The sequence below is a fragment of the Sorex fumeus genome, unplaced genomic scaffold, assembly GCF_029834395.1.
Source record: "Sorex fumeus unplaced genomic scaffold, SorFum_2.1 ptg000003l, whole genome shotgun sequence".
NCBI lineage: Eukaryota > Metazoa > Chordata > Mammalia > Eulipotyphla > Soricidae > Sorex > Sorex fumeus.
In genome coordinates, this window is record NW_026606060.1 from 18806090 (window position 1) to 18826483 (window position 20394).

At 44.6% G+C, this 20394-nt stretch overlaps 1 protein-coding gene across 2 annotated transcripts in view; it reads right to left on the reverse strand.

The window, feature by feature from the left end:
- The window catches only part of ST3GAL5 (ST3 beta-galactoside alpha-2,3-sialyltransferase 5), a 59470-nt gene that overhangs the window by 11837 nt on the left and 27239 nt on the right, over positions 1–20394 (reverse strand). Inside the window, exons 2-4 of one of the 2 annotated variants that reach the window (XM_056118189.1) lie at positions 17514–17637; positions 15693–15798; positions 1974–2317 (exon numbers count right to left, since the gene is read on the reverse strand). In XM_056118189.1, the coding sequence (XP_055974164.1) occupies positions 1974–2317; positions 15693–15798; positions 17514–17637 (574 nt within the window). The remainder of the gene's footprint in view (positions 1–1973; positions 2318–15692; positions 15799–17513; positions 17638–20394) is intronic. The other variant, XM_056118197.1, reaches the window with a different exon arrangement.

Consider the following 20394-nt stretch of genomic DNA (forward strand, 5'->3'; position numbering starts at 1 on the left):
CTCTGAGTCCCACTAGGAGTGATCCCTGAGCTCAGATCCAGAAGTAATCCCTGAGCACTTCCAGGTGTGGCTCCACCCAAAGAAATGTAAAAAAAAAAAAATAAAGGAAGAACATTAGTGGGACAATTGGTGATATTTGAATAAAAACTTCAGAAAATTCCATATTAGTGTGAATTTGCTCACGTGAATACTGTTCTGTGGTTAGGTAACAAGAAGTCCTTGTACTTAGAAAAATGCACATTGAAGTAATTAGGAATATAGGCACTTGATCCAAACTGCCGAAGGCTTAGGAAAGAATAATAAAAACATGGAAAAACAAAAATGCAATAAAGCACTAGAAATCAGAGGGTTTGAGAGAGGGTGAATGGGAATTCTTTGGACTGTTCTGGAAACATCTCAGCCAGTTCAGAATTGCTTTTAACGTCAAAGTCACCCTGACAAGAACCTCTTCAGGGTGGAGACAGCTCAATGCGCTACAGCACAGGCTTCATTTGCAGGAGCTTCGGGTTTGATCCTCAGCACTATATGCTTCCCTGAGCACTGCCAGGCTGACCCCTGAGCAGAGAGCCAGGAATAACCCCAGTACCAAGCCAAACAAAAAGAACCTTCTTATAAAGCACCCTAAAAATTACTTCTCCCTCCTACTCTGTCTCTTAGAGTGAGGCTAAACCACTCACATCTGTGCCCATACTCAATGGCTGCCCAGTCTGTGTGGGAAGTCCACGGACCCCCACCAAATGCCCAACATCACCTCACACCCAGCATTCTTCCAGCCCCTTTTCCGCTCTCCTGAGTCCTCTCCCTTTTCCTTCCTGCCCATCTTATCTGACAGTGATTTCCTCTGATGTCTCAATAATCCCAAACCAGAAATCTTGATGGTCCTTACATTAACTGTGAGAAAATTCTGAAATTCACATTTTCAACAGGACTCTTGGATGGGGTCTTTAGTCTTATACTTTCTCTCATACCTGATCCATATACTTTCTGCCCTAATTACAATCTCTAAGCCCAGGCTTCCTCCTGGTCTCTCCAGCCATCAATCAAACCAATACCTACTGTCAGACATTTGTAATTCAGGCTTGAAGCTCAGTGGTCAGGCCTATACACCTTGCGTGTAGAGATAACTGAATTTAATCCCCGGCACTTTGTGGTCCCCTGGGCATCACTGGGATTGCCTTGGTGGCCCCATCACTGCTAGCCTGGTAGCACTATGTCACAAGCATTGAATCATATGGCTAGTTGATTAAGTATCTCCGGGGGTGGGTCCAGAGCACTGTTTTTAGAGGACCCCCAAAGACCCAAAAGTCATCATGGTCCTCGTTCTATGTACTTCCCCCCCACCCTTTAAGTTGAGTCACTGTTTATTACAAAGTTATTCATGACTGAGTTTTAGGCATACAACATTCCAACACCAATCCCTTCACCAATGTCCACTTTCCCCCACCAATGACCCCAGGTTTCCCTCCCATTCACTGTATCTGCTTAAGGAAAAGTTACTAAAATGTATCAAGATCCTTAAGAGTATTAAAATACTGGGACCAGGGATGTAAGCTTCACAAGTGTGAGGTCCTGGGTTTGATCCATGCAACACAAGGGGGAAAAATCTATACAATGTTAAATATCTTTCAGTGAGCAATTATTTGCAAGGAAATAATTGTTATTTTCAAGGAAAATTTATTTCCAAAAATAATCATACATGTAAATAATGAAGGACCAAAGCTATGGGTTCTTCCACACCTCATTCCTCTGGAAGATTTGACCCAAACTGCAGCCAATAATTTTATGTTTTTGTCTCCAAGTCTCCTGCAGTGGGTGTGAGGGCAGTTTCTGTGTCCCACACTGGTGTGTGTGTGTGTGTGTGTGTGTGTGTGTGTGTGTGTGTAGGGTGCTGGTTGAGGGGGCTGGGAGGGGGGCACCTGTGATCATGTGAATTTTATTCCAGAGCAGGCAGGTTGCCTATGAAACCAACGTACCTTATGACAATGTCAAACTGGTTCAAGATCTCACCCAGCTCTAGTCCCTTGAGAATCCCACCACTGCCGACCACCACACAGCGCCGACAGCTCTTTGCTTTCAAGCGTTCAGGGAAGTCATCCTCAGGCAAGAGTCCCAAGAGAGTCTGTACTTCCTGGGAGAACTTCCGGAATCCAAAGGGAGGCTCGTATTTGTACTCGGCTTCATTCGCTTGGGGGGTTCTCTTCACAAAAGGTGCTAAGTTCATGCTGTACCTGTGCTCAAACAACGTTCCCATGGACCTCTCTGCAAACCCAGGCCGGCATTCCTTCTCCAAGATGTGCTGAGCATATTTCTGAGCTCCCTGCAACAGAATCAGAGCCACAGGAGCTAAGCTAATAGGCATCCTCTCAGGCGCACCCAGTGATGACACTGTACCCCTCCACGTCTTCTAACAACTCCCCACTTGTTATTCAGTAGCTGCTCAGAAAGTGGAAGCAGCAGCCTGAGAAAAACCACATGTTGATGCTAAGTCAGGACATTAGGACGAGCCTCTGGACGCTGCCCTGCAAGCAGGAAGCAGAACCGAGGCCCCACTTTTACGTGAAGTGGGCAAGCTAAACTTGTGAATCCGATGACCTGGAGAGTACAGAGTACTTTCATACACCCGCTTACATAGTCATACATTATCTTGGCGGTACAAGGCAGCAGTTTCCCCCTCTCTTACACGTCCTTAATCTGGTTTGACCTTCAAGTATTAGTATGAGCCTTCTCTTTGCCCTGTGTGCAACCAACCACAAGAATGTGGGGGATGTAATCTGTAGAGCCTATGTGTCCAGCTCCATATCTTCCTCTGACGTTTTTAAGTTATTACAACATAGCTTTGACAACATAGCTTTGACAGGACAACGTATACCCTGATGTTCTTTTGAGGAATGCTTATCCTGTAACTGTTTGTACTCTCATTAGTGAGTCTTTCTCTGTGATGAAGTTGTTAGGATGTCCCTGATTAAAAAAAAAATAGAATAAAAGGTTGCTCTTCGTCTCGAGCCAGATCGATGCCTTGGCCCTCTGTGCTCTCTACATTCCTCTTGCGTGTCTTGTCTCTGCACCTCCAACCGAAAGAATATTCATGCAACATCACATACACAGAGACAAACTCAATATTTATTTCATTACACAGTAAAGATGCATCCCCTCTCCCTGGGCTCGCTTTCCACCTACCCCCATTTGATCCTTGTTTAAGTGAATTTGGTGTACAAATTTGGGGTAAAAAAAATCCATGCTTGGCGGTGTTCACAATCTCATGTTTTACAAAATCCTGACACATGCTACAACTAGGATGACCCTGTGGATATCATACCATATTTATTGCAATAAAATTGTCACAGAAAGAGCACTGGAATGACAGTGCAGTGGATAAGGGCACTTGCCTTAAATGTGGCTGATTCAGATTCAATCCCCAATACCCCATATGGTTGCCCAAGCACTGCCAAGAGTAATTCCTGAGTGCAGAATCGGGAGTCACCCTTGAGTATTTCTGGGTGTGCCCCCAGCAAAAAAAGTCATAAAAAGACAAAGAAGATGATTTCTTTTACGTGAGGGATCTAAGGTGTCCAGTTCACAGAGACAGACAGAATGTGGGGAGTAGGGGAGTGAGACAGAGACAAAAGGGAAAACTGTTTAAATGTAATTGGATTTACAAAATTTTAGTTCTTCAAGTTGAAAAAGTTCTAAAACTCTGTTTCACTACCACCTGAATATCCTATAGTACAATTTAACTATATACTTAAAACTGGTTAAGGTGGTACATTCCCCCTCCCGACATTAAAAAATAATAGAAAATATTTTATACTCATGTTCCTGTTTAGTAAGATGAAAAGTAATTTCATTTAGCACCTGGAGTAATGAATTCTATAGAGCTGGAAAGCAACTGGATTTATGTTTATTTTAAAGTTACATGGGGCCTTGGTTTCACCATTTCCTTTATACTAATGTTTTATATCACAAGAAATAGCTGAAAATGCCAGGTACACTTGGTCCTGGTCAATGCAGAAGACCCAGATATGAGGAACAAAGTCCAGGTCTGGGCCAGCTTCCTCTTGGAGTCGGGAATGGGTGACCTTCCCCCATCTCTCTGTTCTGAGGGGAGCCTGGCAGTCACGCCCAGGAACTGCCTCTGACACCATATGAGCTCATTAATTTCCATGATCCAGAGACTCACAAATAAATCTCAGAAAAGTGCAACAAGCTACAGAGATGCCTCCAGACCACAAAGTTACCATCCAGTTAAAAACTTAACTCCAGCTCTATCACCCTATTAAAAGTTTTAGAATTCCTGGAGTGATATCTCATGCTCTGTACCACTTCTGTACCAGAAGAAGCACATCACATTGGATGGGGTGCAAAATAGAAGGCAACCGAACTCAATCAAAAAAATATTAGCACAGAAGTCTCAACCTACAACAACATGTTATACAAGAGCTTAATGTCTCCAGGGTGAGATACAACAATCTTCATACACTTTTCTCTAAGGAAACTTTTTGGGCTCATTTATAGTGGATTATTCATTACAAGCAATACAAAATAACTTATTTAGGGTCTGCCTTTGAGGCAGGCTTGGGTGATGATGGGAAAATTTGAAATAATGGTGGTGGGAAGGTCTAATGGTGGTGGGATTGGTGTTGGATTATCGGATGTAATAAATTACTGTGAACAACTTTATTTAAAAAACGTACAAAACCCAAAAACACCTCTGGGCAGGAACGTCTTCCCTCATCCCTGCAATTTTTGTTTTCTCTCTATACCCAGTGACCCTGGCCCTTTCTTACCCTCTCTCCCAGATACCTTGCCCTGTATATACACTCAGCAAGCACTTCACACCCAACTGGTATAGGTAGGGCCAACAGGGGGCCACGTGTACCCTGCACATGAGTCTCTATTCCATGCTCCAAGATTCAAAATGACAAGCTGAAGCAGGCAAAGGGCCAATTCTCGTCCAGTATTCTATGTATCACAGATAAGTGAGATCATCTGGTGTCTTCCTTTTCTAGCTTACTTCACTCAACACGATGTATTGTAGTAAAGGGGGATGCCTACATCACCCATGACCCCAGTGTTTAGAGAGGAAAAGGACAGGGGAGGAAAGAAATCAAGCTGGGTCGAGGTGGGGGAAGAGAACACTGCAAGTAATGAGTGAATAGGCAGCAGGGCCTCAGTGATTCTGTTGATATGGGTGAGTGTTGTGGCCATATATCCAACACAGACACAACCACACTGGACATATCAGATCTAAGCTGCAACCCCTGGAACCTTGTAAGGTGCCTGTCAAGTTGATAGGCGAAGATGGGGGAGGGGCCGGGTGTGGGAAAGGAATGTGGGAAAACTGGTGGAGGAAGATAACACTGGGGGTGGGACTGGTGTTGAAATATTATACGCCTAAAACTCAACTATCAATAATTTTGTAAACCACAGTTCTTTAATTTAAAAAGAGAAGAAGTTGTACTTCTTCACAAAGAAAGGCATCCGAGGGGGCTGGAGCAGTAGTACAGCGGGTAAGGCATTTGCCTTGTATGCATCCGACCCGGGTTCGATTCCCAGCATCCCCTATGGTCCCCTGAACACCACCAGGAGTAATTCCTGAATGCAAAGCCAGGAGTAACCCTTGAGCACTGCCGGGTGGGACACCAACCCCCTGCCCCCACAAAAAAAAGCCAAAGGGGGGGCGAAGAAAGACATCCCAATCATTTGTTTTCACAAATCCCTACAGACAGAAATGATCTGAGAAGTGCCTAGATGGGAGGTCTGAGAGGTGCTCAGTGGCCATCTTCTGACCGGATAGGCAGGAAGGGGAGCAGGCTTGTGCACAGGCTGCCTGGCGGCCAGATCTGGAAGGAGTGAAATTTCATTCCATCCCCCTTGGACAGAGTTCCATGTCAGGTTCCCAGATTTATTGCTGTGTGGACTATGAGCAGAGCATAGGTCAGCTTATTGGACCGTGGCCTGTCCTCCATGAGGCAATAAGGGTCCCTGAGAAAAAGTGCACTGACCGATGGCTAAAGTCACAGAAATTGCCTTTCTTCCTTTGTTTCAACTCATTAGACCATGTGTAATAAGCTCTGAGAAAGCTCTCAGGAGAATTTCTCTTAACCAGAAATGGTCTTAAGTCTCTCTCTTCAGAGCTTCAAAGCTCCCAGGAGAAAACCCTGAGAGAGCTACTCAGTGGATCACACGGAGCTGAAGGGGAAGCACGGAGACTTTCTCCTTCTGAGCTGCCACCAGCACCAAAGGTGGAAGCAGGGGCTCCTGAGGGAGAAAGTGTGGAGATGCCATCTGGGGATGGTTGGCCCCACTCAGGGTGAGGACACCCCCCCTCTCTGGGAAGCAGAGAACCGGCACACTCTTGACCACAGAGGAACTCCCATGGTACCCCGCCAAGTCATAAAAGTGGAGCTTCAGCATGTAAAAGTCTTTCAGGCCACACTTGCTGGCTGCCGCAGTGAAGAATAAACAGACACTGAGTAGTGCCAACTATCAGTGATGTGGCAATTTGCCATGAAAAACCACAATGTGAAAATCCACCGAAGGAGAAAAAGGAAATTGATGTAATTTTCCCTGGCAAAACCTCCACTTGCAGTTTTACTTCATAGATAGTTTCTTGCCCCCACAGGGGCACTCCTGGAAATGCTTGGTAGCTGGTGGGTTCCGTGTTTGGGGCTGGCAATAGGCTGGGAACCATCCAGGCCACCACAGCAGGTGCTGGGGAGTAAACTCAGGCCCCAGATATGCTATGTGTGTTATCAATCACTTATTGCTACCTCCACTGTTACTCTAGTTACCTTCTAGCTGATCTTTCTCATGAGCCTAGATACAGTGGCATATTGCTTAGTACAGGACGGTGCTCTCTGTGAGGTGTGGATCTACTTACATGGAGGCATTACGTGGAGCATTACGTGGGAGGAGAATCTGGAATTAAACTGGGGTGGGGAGGTGAGGGGTGTCACAGGGACTCGGGCACTGGTTCCCTCGGGAGACTCCGACTTCCGTGGGGGCCGGGCTCTCCCTCCCTGGGTTGCCGTCTCACTTGGTGCTGCAAGCACCAGGAACAGCAACTGTGGGCAAAGTTTGTGCCACATTAGTGCAGTTCAAAGTGGTTGTCTTTAATCACCTAATCACTTAACTTCCCGTTAGTCGTCGATTTGCTCGAGCGGGCACCAGTAATGTCTCCATTTGTCCCTGTCGCGTGCTAGTGTAGCCCAATGGCATCTGTTCGCTCTGGGAACATGAAGGGCCTCAAACCGATCGTTCATGATCTTCACGAAGAAGTCTGACCATCTGGTAGGTGGGCAGCCACGCGATCTTTTGACATCCCGTGGAATCCAGTCGGTAACAGCTCTAGTCCAGCGGTCGTCTTTAAATCTCATTAAGTGACCAGCCAATCTGATTTTCGACACCTTGGCAAATGAGACAGCGTCCCTGATTCTTGATCTTCGACGGATGTCGGAACTCCGGATTCTTTCTCTCATTTGAGTGAAACGTGATATTCCAAGCATAGCTCTTTCTATTCTTCTTTGGGAGACCTGAATAGCGGTCTCATCTTGTTTGCGTAGGGCCCAGGTCTCTGAGGCATATGTTAATGCAGGAAGTACAGTGGAATCAAAGAGATGTGCCCGGAGCCGGAGGTTCTTCGTCCTCTTAGCTATTTCTTCAACGTTCTTGAAGGTGTTCCAAGCCGCTCTCTTCCTCCTGTGCAGCTCGGGTGCCAGGTCATTTGTCATGTTGACCTCTCGACCTAGCTGTTGCATTCGGAGATGGTCGTTCCATTGAGAGCGAATGGGGTGTCAGGAACGAGGCTGTTTCTCATAAACATTGTCTTCGTAAGATTCAGCTGTAGTCCTACCTTTCCACACTCACGGTCAAGGTCGGCCAGCATTTGTGCCGCTTGGCTGATGTTTGGTGTTATTAAAACAATGTCATCAGCAAAGCGGAGGTGGTGTAGTTGCCGACCATCTATCTTCACTCCCATTCCTTCCCATTTTAGTTGTCGCATGATGTTCTCGAGGGTGGCACTGAAGAGTTTCGGTGAAATGGTATCACCCTGCCGCACCCCTCTCTTGACATCAACGATCACTTCTTTGTAGAATGATGAGATCCTGGTAGTGAATCCGCAATACAGCTCACGGAGGATCCTGATGTATTGGGCTTGAATGCCCTGATTGGCTAGGGCTTCAATGACTGCTTCCGTCTCAACAGAATCAAAGGCCTTCTTTAAATCAATGAACGTTAAACAGAGCGGCATCTTGAACTCTCGAGAAACCTCAATGAGCTTGGTTATTGTGTGGATATGGTCGATGGTGCTGAATCCTTTGCAGAACCCGGCTTGCTCGCATGGTTGTCCTTCATCTAGTGTTCTGCCAATCCTATTTAGGATGACTCGAGTGAACAACTTGTAGATGACAGAAAATAGGCAGATCGGGCGATAGTTGCCAATGTCATGGATGTCTCCCTTCTTGAACAGTAGTACAGTCCTGATGGTTTTCCATTGGGACGGAACCTTGCATTCAGACAGGTAGCAAGTGAAGAGCCGAGCCAGCGTATTGATGAGTACTGACGGCAGGTTCTTCAGGTGTTCAGGTCTGACCTTGTCTGGGCCGGGTGCTGTTTGTTTCTTTACCGACGAAATGGCGTGTCGGATTTCGGAAGGGAGAATTTTGGGAACGACATATCCATCCTGTGGAATTTGGTATGTCGGCAAGTGGACATGGCTATCGAAGAGATTTGAGTAGAAGTCATGGATAATCTTCTCCATTGCCGTTCTGGAGGATGTGATGGATCCATCAGGATGTCGGAGGGCAGTCATCTTGGTCTTGTAGTTGGCGGACAGGCGGGCGTTACGAATACTTTTCCCGGCTTCTGCCGCATCTACCAGTACTTCTGCTCTTCTCTCTTTGAGGTCTTCCTTGATCGCATCTCTGCACTGCTTTGCGAGCTCGGACGTTAGCTTGCGGTTGCCTGCGGCATGCGCCAAACCACACTGGCGAATTAGCTCAAGAGTTTTCGAAGATAGCCGATTTTTTGTGGCTATCTCTCTCTTGGCATTCCTCGCACATTCATGGAGGTGCTGAACCAGTCGATCGTATTCCTCGTCAATGTTGTCAACAATGGCATCTTCCCATGTTGCCGCAAGAGTACCAAAGAGTTCCCAGTTGGTGGTCATTCTGGGAGTTCTCTTTTTGAACTTTGCAGCCCTTTCTCCCTGCTCTGTGAAGTGGAATTTTGCACGAAGGAGACGGTGGTCCGATCCCATTAGAAATTTTGGGACAACAGCGACATCAGTCAGGCAAAACTGTCGACTGAATATGATGTGGTCTATTTCGTTGTGGAATTGTCCACCGGGAGACTCCCATGTCCATCGTTTAGATTCTGCCTTCTGGAACTGTGAGTTACCATGAATGGTCTTGGTCGACATGATGAACTCAGACAGTCTCTCACCCTGTTCATTCCATTCTAGGCCATGGGTCCCGATGTGAAGTGCTTCAGCTGATCTTCTCGGTCCTATCTTGGCATTAAAATCACCCACAATGATCTTGTAGAAGGTGTGGTCTTCTTTATAGAACTTCTCTAGCTCCATGTAGAACTTCTCGATTTCTCTTTCATCATAATGAGATGTTGGTGCGTAGACAACGAAGATAGAAACTGCAGGCAGTGAGCCACATCTCTTCAAATGTAAACGTCCGATTCGGGTTGTTAAGCATTCGAATGAATCAATGCTCTTGGCCAAGTTTGTGTTGACAAGGATACCGACGCCTCCAACACCTCTTTTATCGCATGTTCCGAGGAACAATTCTTCTCCAGTGTCGAAAACGGCATGGTAAGATTCGTGCCTTGTTGTCTCGGTCAGACCAATGATGTCGTACTTGATCATTCGCGCTTGTACCATCAGGTCCTCGATGGATGCATCTGATGCTAGCGTACGTGCATTGAAAGTACAGACGATCATTTTTGTCTTCCTTCGTTGTGGCAGCTTAGGTCGGCCTTGAGATTTTGTCGGCCTCTCCTTTCTCATCCTTCTCAGTGCTGCCATGTCGGTGAAGCCTTCAGGGTCAGGTGAATGAGACCAGCTGTAGTTACTGGTTTTGGCATATCGAGTGCACAACGGATAGCTTGCCAGGCTCTTCCGTGTGGGCGGAATACTCTTGGTAGCTTGCCAGTCTTTCCGAGAGGGATAGAGGCTTTTGGGGTGACCTCTAATCACCCTTGTAGGTGTTACCATATTTGAACCCTATCAAATATGGTACGACAATTCCAGAAGATGGGTATTTAGTGTCTTATGATGTAAGGCAAAGCGGCCGCGCGGGTCCGGAAAGCGTCCTGGAGTGTGGCGACGGCTGGGTAGTGGGAGTAGTGTTGGTTGTCTTTAAAAAAAAAAAAAACCAAAACAACAAGAAAACCCAAAGTGGTTGTCTTTTTTTTATTTAAATTTTTAAAAATTTTTTAAAAAGAAATCACTGTGAGGTACAGTTACAGACTTAGAAACTTCTGTGTTTATGTTCCAGTCATACAATGATCAAGTACCCATCCCTTCACCAGTGCCCGTTCTCCACCATCAATGTTCCCAGTATCCCTCCCATCTCTCCCCCCTCCATCCCCCTCACCCCCCGCCTCTGTGGCAGGCACATCCCCTTTTGCGCTCTCTCTCTCTCTCTCTATCTCTCTCTCTCTCTCTCTCTCTATCTCTCTCTCTCTCTCTTTTAGGGTGTTGTGGTCTGCAATGCAAGTATTGAATGGCCACCCTGTTCAGTCTATAGTCTACCTTCAGCACACATCTCCCATCCTGAGCGGCCTTCTAAACAACCTTTACTTGATGGTCCATTCTCTACCTGAGCTGCCTTTTCCCCCAGCATGTGAGGCCGGCCTCCAAACCGTGGAGCAAACCTCCTGGTACTTATTTCTACTATTCTTGGGTGTTAGTTTCCCATTCTGTTACTTTATATTTCAAGATGGTTGTCTTTGGTAGCCGGGTCAGAGAAAGACTCCACAGAGAACTGAACTAGTCTGCGAGGGCCTGGGGCTGTGGGTGAAAGTGGTGATCATGACACAGGCTGAGGAGGGTAATTTGATAACAGAGAAGCCTGAACATGGGATGGTGCCAGTGGTAGAAACTATAAATTCTCTTACACTCACCAAACAGCATACACTGAAGGAATAACAACAAGCGTGAAAGGAATGATCTTTATGGTGCCTCTGAGGGCAAAGAACTGTTAAAAAGGAACCAAGATGGACTGCTATGAATTGGAAGGCAGGTGTTGTTCTTGAAGAGTTCATGAGCAGGGTCATCATGGTGAAAGCATTTACATCTAAGGCAAGCCTTCTACACCATTCAAGAAAGGTCTGGGGAAATGGCAGGCAGCACAGAGGTTGAAAGAGAACAGGTTTAAGAATAGTAGAGATGAGTACCAGGAGGGTTGCTCCATGGCTTGGAAGCCAGCATCACATGGTTGGGGGAAAGGCAGCTCAGATAGAGAAGGGGCAACCGAGTAAAGGGTGATTGGAGGGTCTGCTCGGGATGGGAGATGTGAGCTGAAAGTAGACTACGGACAGAACATGATAGCCACTCAATACGTCTATTGCAAACCGCAACACCCAAAGGGTGAGAGAGAGCAAAAGGGAATGCCCTGCCACAGAGGCAGGGTGGGGTGGGGGGAATGGGTGGGATTGGTGGGAGGGATACTGGGATCATTGGTGGTAGAGAATGGGCACTGGTGGAGAATGGGCACTGGTGGAGTGATGGGCACTTGATCAATGTATGACTGAAATATAAGCATGAAAGTTTGTAAGTGTGTAACTGTACCTCACGGTGATTCATTAAAAAAAATAAAAGAAATATATATAAAAAAAGAGAACAGGTTTCTAATACCTCAATCCAAGGCTTTTGGGCTTACTCTACATGCCTGAGTATGGATCTGCAATCAGAGAAGAGCGCACTTAGCCATAATTAACAACCCAGCACAGACCGAAGTTCCTAAAGTGGTATGAGCTTCAGTCTCTGAAAGGAGAAATGGCCGAACTCAGATGACTTTGAACCAAGCAGCCCAGACCTAAAGGGACATGGACGTGCTCACATCTTTCCTCAAATGTCTTCTGAGTACAATATCACATCTAATCACACTTTCACAGAATCACAGCAGTACCCGCAGAGACTACCGTCTTTTAAACACAGGCCCAGACAGGGGAATCACTGAATAGAGAGCACAATCCCTAGAGCTCATTTGGCCACACTCCGCTGTCTGAATGAGGGCAGGTCCAGGGTGACCTGGGTAACCCTAAGTCCAATGGGGCTGCTGGGGTTCCTCATCCCAATATCGTAAGTAGTGAATGTAATCAATGGAACTGTGAATTTATACTTATGTTGCCAGTTACAGGGTGCCCTTTCTCTTGGCTTTAAAATTCAAGTTTACCAAGTGTTATAAGAGGGTATGGGCCTGCTGCTCTCTCTCTTTTTCTTTCTTTTTTTGTTTTGTTTTTTGGGTTTTTTTTTTTTTTTTTGCTTTTTGGGTCACACACAGCGATGCACAGGGGTTTCTCCTGGCTTTGCACTCAGGAATTACTCCTGGCAGTGCTCAGGGGTACCATGTGGGATGCTGGGAATCGAACCCGGGTTTGCCGCATGCAAGGCAAACACCCTACCCTCTGTGCTATTGCTCCATCCCCCCTAGCTGCCCTCTCTTAATGCAGCATATCCAGGGAGCAGATAGAGGAGCTACAGAGTGGGAGAGTCAAGCCTTTCACTCTAGGACCCTTTCTGCTTTGTAGACTCCCATCTCCCTCCTACACCCAGACCAGCAGTATCAGCTCAGCTTTGCAGCTGCTCAGAGCTGCAGAGTCCTCAGAGGTAGGCACTGCTTGCAGACATGGTTCCCACATTCTGCGATAAAGTGAGTTGTCAGGATCAACGGTGCAGAGTGAGCTATTCTGACTGGGTCACATGCGGTGAAAGTCTGCTTTAAAACATCTCAGGTCACAGAACAAAAGGCAGCCTGAATTCTACCGTCTTTGCAGGTGGTGTTCTACATACAGGGCTCCCAAAGTAATTATCCTCATTTAAGGTCAGTTGAGATTCACCACAATGGTGGCCCACTGACTTTTATCTTCGCTGTGGCTTTTTTAGGGGGCAGGGGGAAGAGGGGATTTTTTTGGATTTTGGGTCTTACCCATGGTGCTTTGGGCTTACTCTCGGTGGGGCTCAGGAAACCATATAGATTGCCAGGATGGAATTCATGGTGGCCGTGTGTGTGAGGTAACTACCCTGCCTACTGTACTGTCTCTCCAGCCCCGGTTCTATCTTTGGATGGTGAAGATCATCCAACCCTTCTCTCAGCTCCAGTTCTTACCCCGGATATACTTCTCTGCCATTAAGGTCCCATGGGCAAGACCAGCCCTTCCACAGGCCTGACCTCTGGCTTGCGGACGGAGCCTCTGTGTCTTCCGTATCAGGGCTCTCCTCCTCTTTTGACTACACAAATGATGCCCCTTTCAGTAGTTCCTTGGGGTATAGCTGGGTCTTATCTCCAAAGCCACCAGGATTTCGTTGGGGAAATTGAAAGTGACATGTCCACAGTGATGGAGTAGGGGCACATTGTGTGAATGTGCCAGGGACAGAGGATCATCCTTGGGGGTATGCTGGTGGAGTTCAAACAAATCACCGCAGCAGCCTGGTGTAGATGGCATTGTCGGAGAAATCAGACCCAGCAAGTTGCTTCAGGTGATACTAAATCAAGTGTCCCGTTTGTATTAGTGATGTGGTATGCTTGACCCCTGCATGAGAGCCCATGTTTTTCCTCCATTAACCTAGATTCTTGGTCAGATGATCAATGACATGGTTACTAAGTGGGCAGGGGAAAGCAGATGGATTGAGATGGCAAGGGGGCAGCTAGGGGCAGGGAGAGTTCACAGTTATCAGTAGCACTGTAGCACTGTCCTCCTGTTGTTCATTGATTTGCTCGAGCGGGCACCAGTAAAGTCTCACAACAAATTGTGAGACTTGTTGTTACTGTTTTTGGCATACTGAATATGTCACAGGTAGTTTGCCAGGTTTTGCTGTGCAGTAAAGATACTCTCGGCAGCTTGCCGGGCTCTCCGAGGGGGCGGAAGAATCGAACCCGGGTCGGCCATGTCGGCTGTGTGCAAGGCAAACGCCTTACCCGCTGTGCTATTGCTCCAGCCCTGCTATCGCTCCAGCCCATACAGTTATCAGTATGTCGGATCAAGTGGCATTATCTCAGGCCATTCCCATGAGCACACATCAGAGACAGGATTCTGAAACTCTGTTCCTCAGAACAGTAGAACAGAAAGGGATTGTGGGGGAGGGGTCCCTCATTAGTAGGGGTGGAAAGGCCTATGTAGAGAGTACTGGGCACATCCTGTTCCACCAAGGCTAAAGTGTGTGCACTCATGGCATGACCTGCATCCACTGAGAACAAACCTAGCAAGGAAGGAGGTTGTGATCAGGAAGATCCCTGAGACCCCGCTGTCCTGCATGTGCCTCCATGACGTCCGCTTCTGTATCACACCTTTTCACTGACTTCTTTATTCATGTCTGCGCCATTAAAGAATCTGAGGCATTTTCAAGGAAATACATGACTTGCATGTTTCTTTAATTGGAACTCAGAATCAGAACTCAGGGAGGTACTCTGTGTATATGATCTAATTTCGAGAAAACGGAGACTCAAAAAAACAAGCCTGAGGTCTCACTGTTACTAAGTGGCATTTCGATTTGAATCTAGGTCAGAAGTATAAGCTCTCTTTGGTGTCATGCTACCTAAAACTTCAGTCTGCTTCTTTGGAACGCCCAACCCAGGAGAGTACAGAGTCACCAGGAGTCGCGGCTCTGAACCCACACAGCAGGGCCCAAGCCCTACCCCTGACTGCACCAATTTCAGGTGATCCTTTTCCGGTCAGGGTACCAGGTCTCTCTGACCCTTGTTTTCCTCAACTATGAGAAGGGGAGAGTATAATGCTCCAGCTCTGTCACAAGAGTTCACCAAGATTATATCCTAGACACTCTTTCAGAAGTTATAAGTGTGACTTGGGCAAAGAGTTGAACCTCCTAGGCCATCCTGTGTTAAGAAAGAATCCTGGGATATCCTCCAGTCAAGATGACGACAACATCATGACACACATCTGGGAAGCACCTCTACAAGTCCTTTAAACAATGACCACACAACCTTAGTTAAATCATCCTTTCATCTAGGGCTGAACATTCTTAGATAATGTAACCATGCAAACCATTAGTGAAATTAGCATAGAATACTTAGAAAATAAATGGAAGGAAAAATCTTGAACTGTAGCATGAAGTCATTAAGTAAAAAACCAAATAGGGATGTCTTCTTGTTCCAAGAACATGAAGCAGAAGCGTGACTAGAGCATGTGACTAGAATCCCTTTATCCTCCTCCCCACCACACACAAATGTTTCCTCCACTTGACACTCCTCCCCTTTCAGTGAGTGGGGTAAGGGTACCGTGGGTGAAGAGGATGGATGCGCTGTTATCGTTAGGATGGGAGGTTGTCTCTGATTTGGGTGTTGGAATGCTGGGACTAGTTGTCCCATTATAAATAAAAGGGACAACTGGGAGTTATTTATAATGTCAATGAACATTTGTTTATACTACTCTCCAGATGAGGTTACTAAGTATATGCTTCAAAATGCATTACTTTAAACTACATAAAAAAAAAATCTAACCTTTATGCGGTCAGGGTCCACATAATGCATATTTTTCATGTCACATTCTTCAGTAGTATAATTTAACTTGAAAAGGATCCATACTCCAAACACAAACAATATACACCTGGGGGGAGAAAATAAATAATACACAAAGATGCAGTCATGTGATCATCAAGTGACATCAGGAGAAATACGTGGAACCCTAACCCAAAAGGAGTTGCCTCTTATGTGGCATAAAGTGACAGTATTTAAATTGAATACAGCAGTGAAAGGAAAGCACAGTTTCTTATTTTCCTGAGTAAATCAGTAATTTATGACTATGTTATAAGAGGATAAAATAATATTTTGCACAGAGGCACCATATTACTATTATTATTATTATTATTATTATTTTGCACAGAGGTACTATAATCAAATCTGAACCACAATGCAGATTACTGAGATTCACATTACCAGTATTTAACAGTGGCACAAAGTTAGATTCAATAGTTCTAAATCTATTACATTTTTTTTAAAATCTCAGTAATCTGCATATGCGGTGCCAGGGATCAAATGAGGCTTGCCAGCATTGTCTAAACAATCCTTTCAGCCTGAAAAAACTGCTTTTAAATTCTGATAAGTTTACACAATTATACAATTTTAAATATGTGCATTCACGTATCTAGGATTTGAACAAAAGAATTAAGCTGAACTCTGGCTCTAGGAATCTTGGTTTTAATTAGCTCACCAAATGATACTGACAACTAAAGTTGAAAAAAGTTTATACTAGAGTTTGAGAATCACTGGTCACTCCTGGTAGTGTTCATATGTAGTGTTGGGAATTGAACCAGGGTCAACTGCATGCAAGGCAAGTACCTTAGCCCCTATACTATCTCTTCAGCCCTAAGAACCGCTGTTTTGAACTGAGATTATTAAAGGTGAGGGGTGTGCTCAAAGGGTGGAGGGGGACCCACAGTTCATGTGGCGGGGGGTTATGGCACTACGGTGGTGGATATGGAGTGAGACCATTGTACCCTTACAACTTACAAACATACATATTGTGCTATAAATCAAATATTACCCCAGTAAAAATTTTAAATTGAGTTCAAGAATTATTGCTTTAAATAATTTCTTTTGTTAAAAGTTAAGGAATAATGTTAAGGGGAAAGTAACCTATTTCCTGAAGATAGGGTGAATTTTTTAAAATTATGGGGCCAGAGCGATAGTACAGTGGGTAGGGTGCTTGCATATGGCCAAGTTACATTTGATTCCTGGCAACCCATATGGTCCCCTGAGCCCATCGGGAGTGATCTCTGTGCATAGGGCCAAGCGTAAGCCCAGAGCACCGCCAGGTTGTGGCCCAAACAACAAAAACCCCAAAATAAAAACACTGCATGTATTATAGTATTGGATTTCTACTTTTGAACACAAAAAAGGGGTACTTTTCAACTTAGCTTAACTGATACTAAATAAACTGTTTAAACAACTCAAACACTTATTCGGATATAAGTGTGACACAGCAGAAAAACCCGTAATCCTCAGAAGTATTCAATATTTATTGTTACTCGAAGGAGACTTTAATTATCTCTATAAGAGTTAAAGGGAAAGTCTTTGTTAAATAATGTGAGGAAGAGCTGGACCTGCAAGAACTTCTTTCTGGAGCTTTGAAACCCATGTGGAAGCTGGTTGGTTGCAACGGGGGAGTCATACCGTTACCAAACACTGCCTGACACACCGCACTTCCAGTGATCTTTGACCAAGGATGAGGAGCACTTTTAGGGCTCACATTGAATTTTTTTCTCCATTCCGCACAACTGACCAGAGTCAAGGGGATCTCAAGGCCCGAGGGCCTGAACTTACTTGAGAATGTCTTTTAACAGCGAGTTGGGTCTTCTCATCTTGTTTTGAGCTCGGATGCACCATTGCAGGGAGGATTTGGAGCACTCACTAATCAACTTCACATCATTATACTCACTTTGCATTGCTGTGAAAGAGAGAGGGAGAACGCAGAGTCAGAAGAGGGAACGAGGAAGTTGAAGAATGTCTTTAAAGAATGTCTTTGCTTTCACATCATGGCACAGCACTCAGCAATAATAAAGAATGAGCTATTTTTTACATAAAAATTTACTGTGGGGCTGGAGCAATAGTACAGTAGGTAGGCATTTGCCTTGCACACAGCAGACAGGGTTCGACCCCCGGCATCCCATATGGTTCCCCCAGCACTGCAAGGAGTAATTCCTGAGTGCAGAATCAGGAGTAATCCCTGAGCATCACTGGGTGTGACCCAAAAGAAAAAAAAATTACTGAAAGGTTAAGGAATAATCTTAAGAGGAAAATAAACTATTTCCTGAAGACAGGAGGAATTTTTTAAAATCTTGGGGCCAGAGCAATAGTACAGTGGGTAAGGCCCACGGATAAATGTAGAAAGAATTGTCCTCAGCTACTACTATGAGGTTACATATTGTATGGCTCCATTTATAAAACATTCATGAAATGACAGAATTACAGAAATGGAGAACAGATTAGTAGTCAGGAGTTACTGCACAAGGGGATTGGGGGGAGTATGGTTATGGAAGGGCAAAATAAGGGTTTTGGTTTTTGGGCTACACCCAGCTGTGACTGGTGAAAGAGATGATTGCTAAGAACTTCCAGTTCTCTGAAGAGAAGCTCCTACATAGATTCAAGAGGCCCAAAAAGTACCAAACAAAATAGGCTCAAACAAAACAATGCCAGGACACAATGTAATTAAAATGGTAATAACCAAAAAGAGAGAAAGACTATTTAAAGCATCGATAGAAGAAAACTTCAAATACAAAGGAAATAACATAGAGAATCACAACAGATCTCTCATACGAAACCATACAAGCAAGAGAAGAGTAGAATGAAGTATCATATGTCTATATCTATATCTGTCTGTCTGTCTGTCTGTCTATCTATCTATCTATCTATTTATCTATCTGTATTTGCTTTTTGGGTCACACCCGGTGATGCACAGGGGTTACTCCTGGTTTTGCATTCAGGAATTACTCCTGGCGGTGCTCAGGGGACCATATGGGATGCTGGGAATTGAACCAAGGTCGGCCGCGTGCAAGGCAAACGCCCTACCCACTGTACTATCGCTCCAGCCCCGAAGTATCCAAAATATTGAATGAAAACTTTCAACCTAAAATCCAACTACACTAGGTTGAGGGAGGGATAAAAGACAAACAAGAGCTCATGACATTTGCTTTAACGAAATAAATCCAACCCTGCAAAAATTACCCTCCTTCCCCAGCCCCTACCAACACATACAAAGAAAAATGGCAATATCTCTTAATGTCAATAGACAAAAGTCTCCCATCAAAAACCATAGAGTGGCTGGCTGAATCAGTTAATAAAATCCATCTGTTTGTAGGAGACACTCATAAATTCACAGAATTGCTACAGGCTAAAAGTGAAATAATGGAAAACATGCCAATGGTAGACCCCTCCTCCAAAAAAAAAGTAGCCACACTTATATCATACTGAAGAGCATTCACTCTAAAGAAAGTAATTAGGGAGAGGGACAGATACTATAATTGGTCAAGGGAACAATAGGTGAAGAAATTCTAACTCTCATAGGCCAAACAAAGTGTGCAAAATTTCTTTGTTGACATAGGTCAACGAAGTGTGCAAAATTTCTGCCAACTCAGAGACCTAAAGAAACACATTAATGGAAATACAATAGTAGTGGGAAACTGAAATACTCCACTTTCACCACTAGATAGATAAACCACACGGAATGTTAGTAAAGAGCGAAGAGTCCTAAACTAGGAGTTTGAAGAACTGAGATTAGTTGACATATGCAGGACCCTCCCTTTCAAAACGGCAAATGCACATTCTTCTCTTGCACACATGGGACATTCACCAGGACAGATCACATGCTAGGGCATAATTCAAACTTACATAAATTTACAAAATTAGAAATCATCCATGAACCCTCTCAGGCCACAATGTCATGAAGGTAGAAATTAACCACAGAAAGAAGATGTGGGGAAATGCCAACACTTGGAAGTGGAACAAAACCCTGCTATGTAACAACTGGATCAAATAGGAAATCAAGGAAGAAATAAAAAGTTTCCTAGAAGCTTAAGAGAATGAAGGAACAAATCATCAGAATCTCATGGGTACAACAAAGCTATACTAAAGGGAATATTCATAACAATATAGACATACCTTAGGAAAGAGAAAAAGCTCAAATCATCAACTTAAAAACATGTCTGATACTGTGAACAACTTTATAAAAATAAAATAAAATTGTTTTGTGGAAAAACATTTCTCAAACACCTGTAGAAGAAATAACAAATGAATCCAAAAATAGAAGGAAAAAATTATAAAAACTACAGCGGAAATCAATAATATAGAAACCAAGAAAGCAATATAGTCAATGAAACCAGGAACTGGTTCTTCGAACGATAATCAAGATAGGTTAAACTTTGGCTAGATATACAAAACTTCTTTTAACTTAGTTTTATATTAAGTTTCTCTCCAGTTGGGGAGTTCCTTTTCCTTTCTTTTCTACTTTCCAAAATAAATAATAAACAAACAAACAAACTTTGGTTAGGCTCATGGGGGGGGGGGGAAATAAATTCTGAGAAAATGCCCAAATAAATTGGACCAGAGATGAAGGGACGAAATTACAACATACCCCTGAGATATCATGAGAAGTTACTATTATCAACATTATGCTGTTACGCTGGAGTACCTAGAACAAACAGATTGA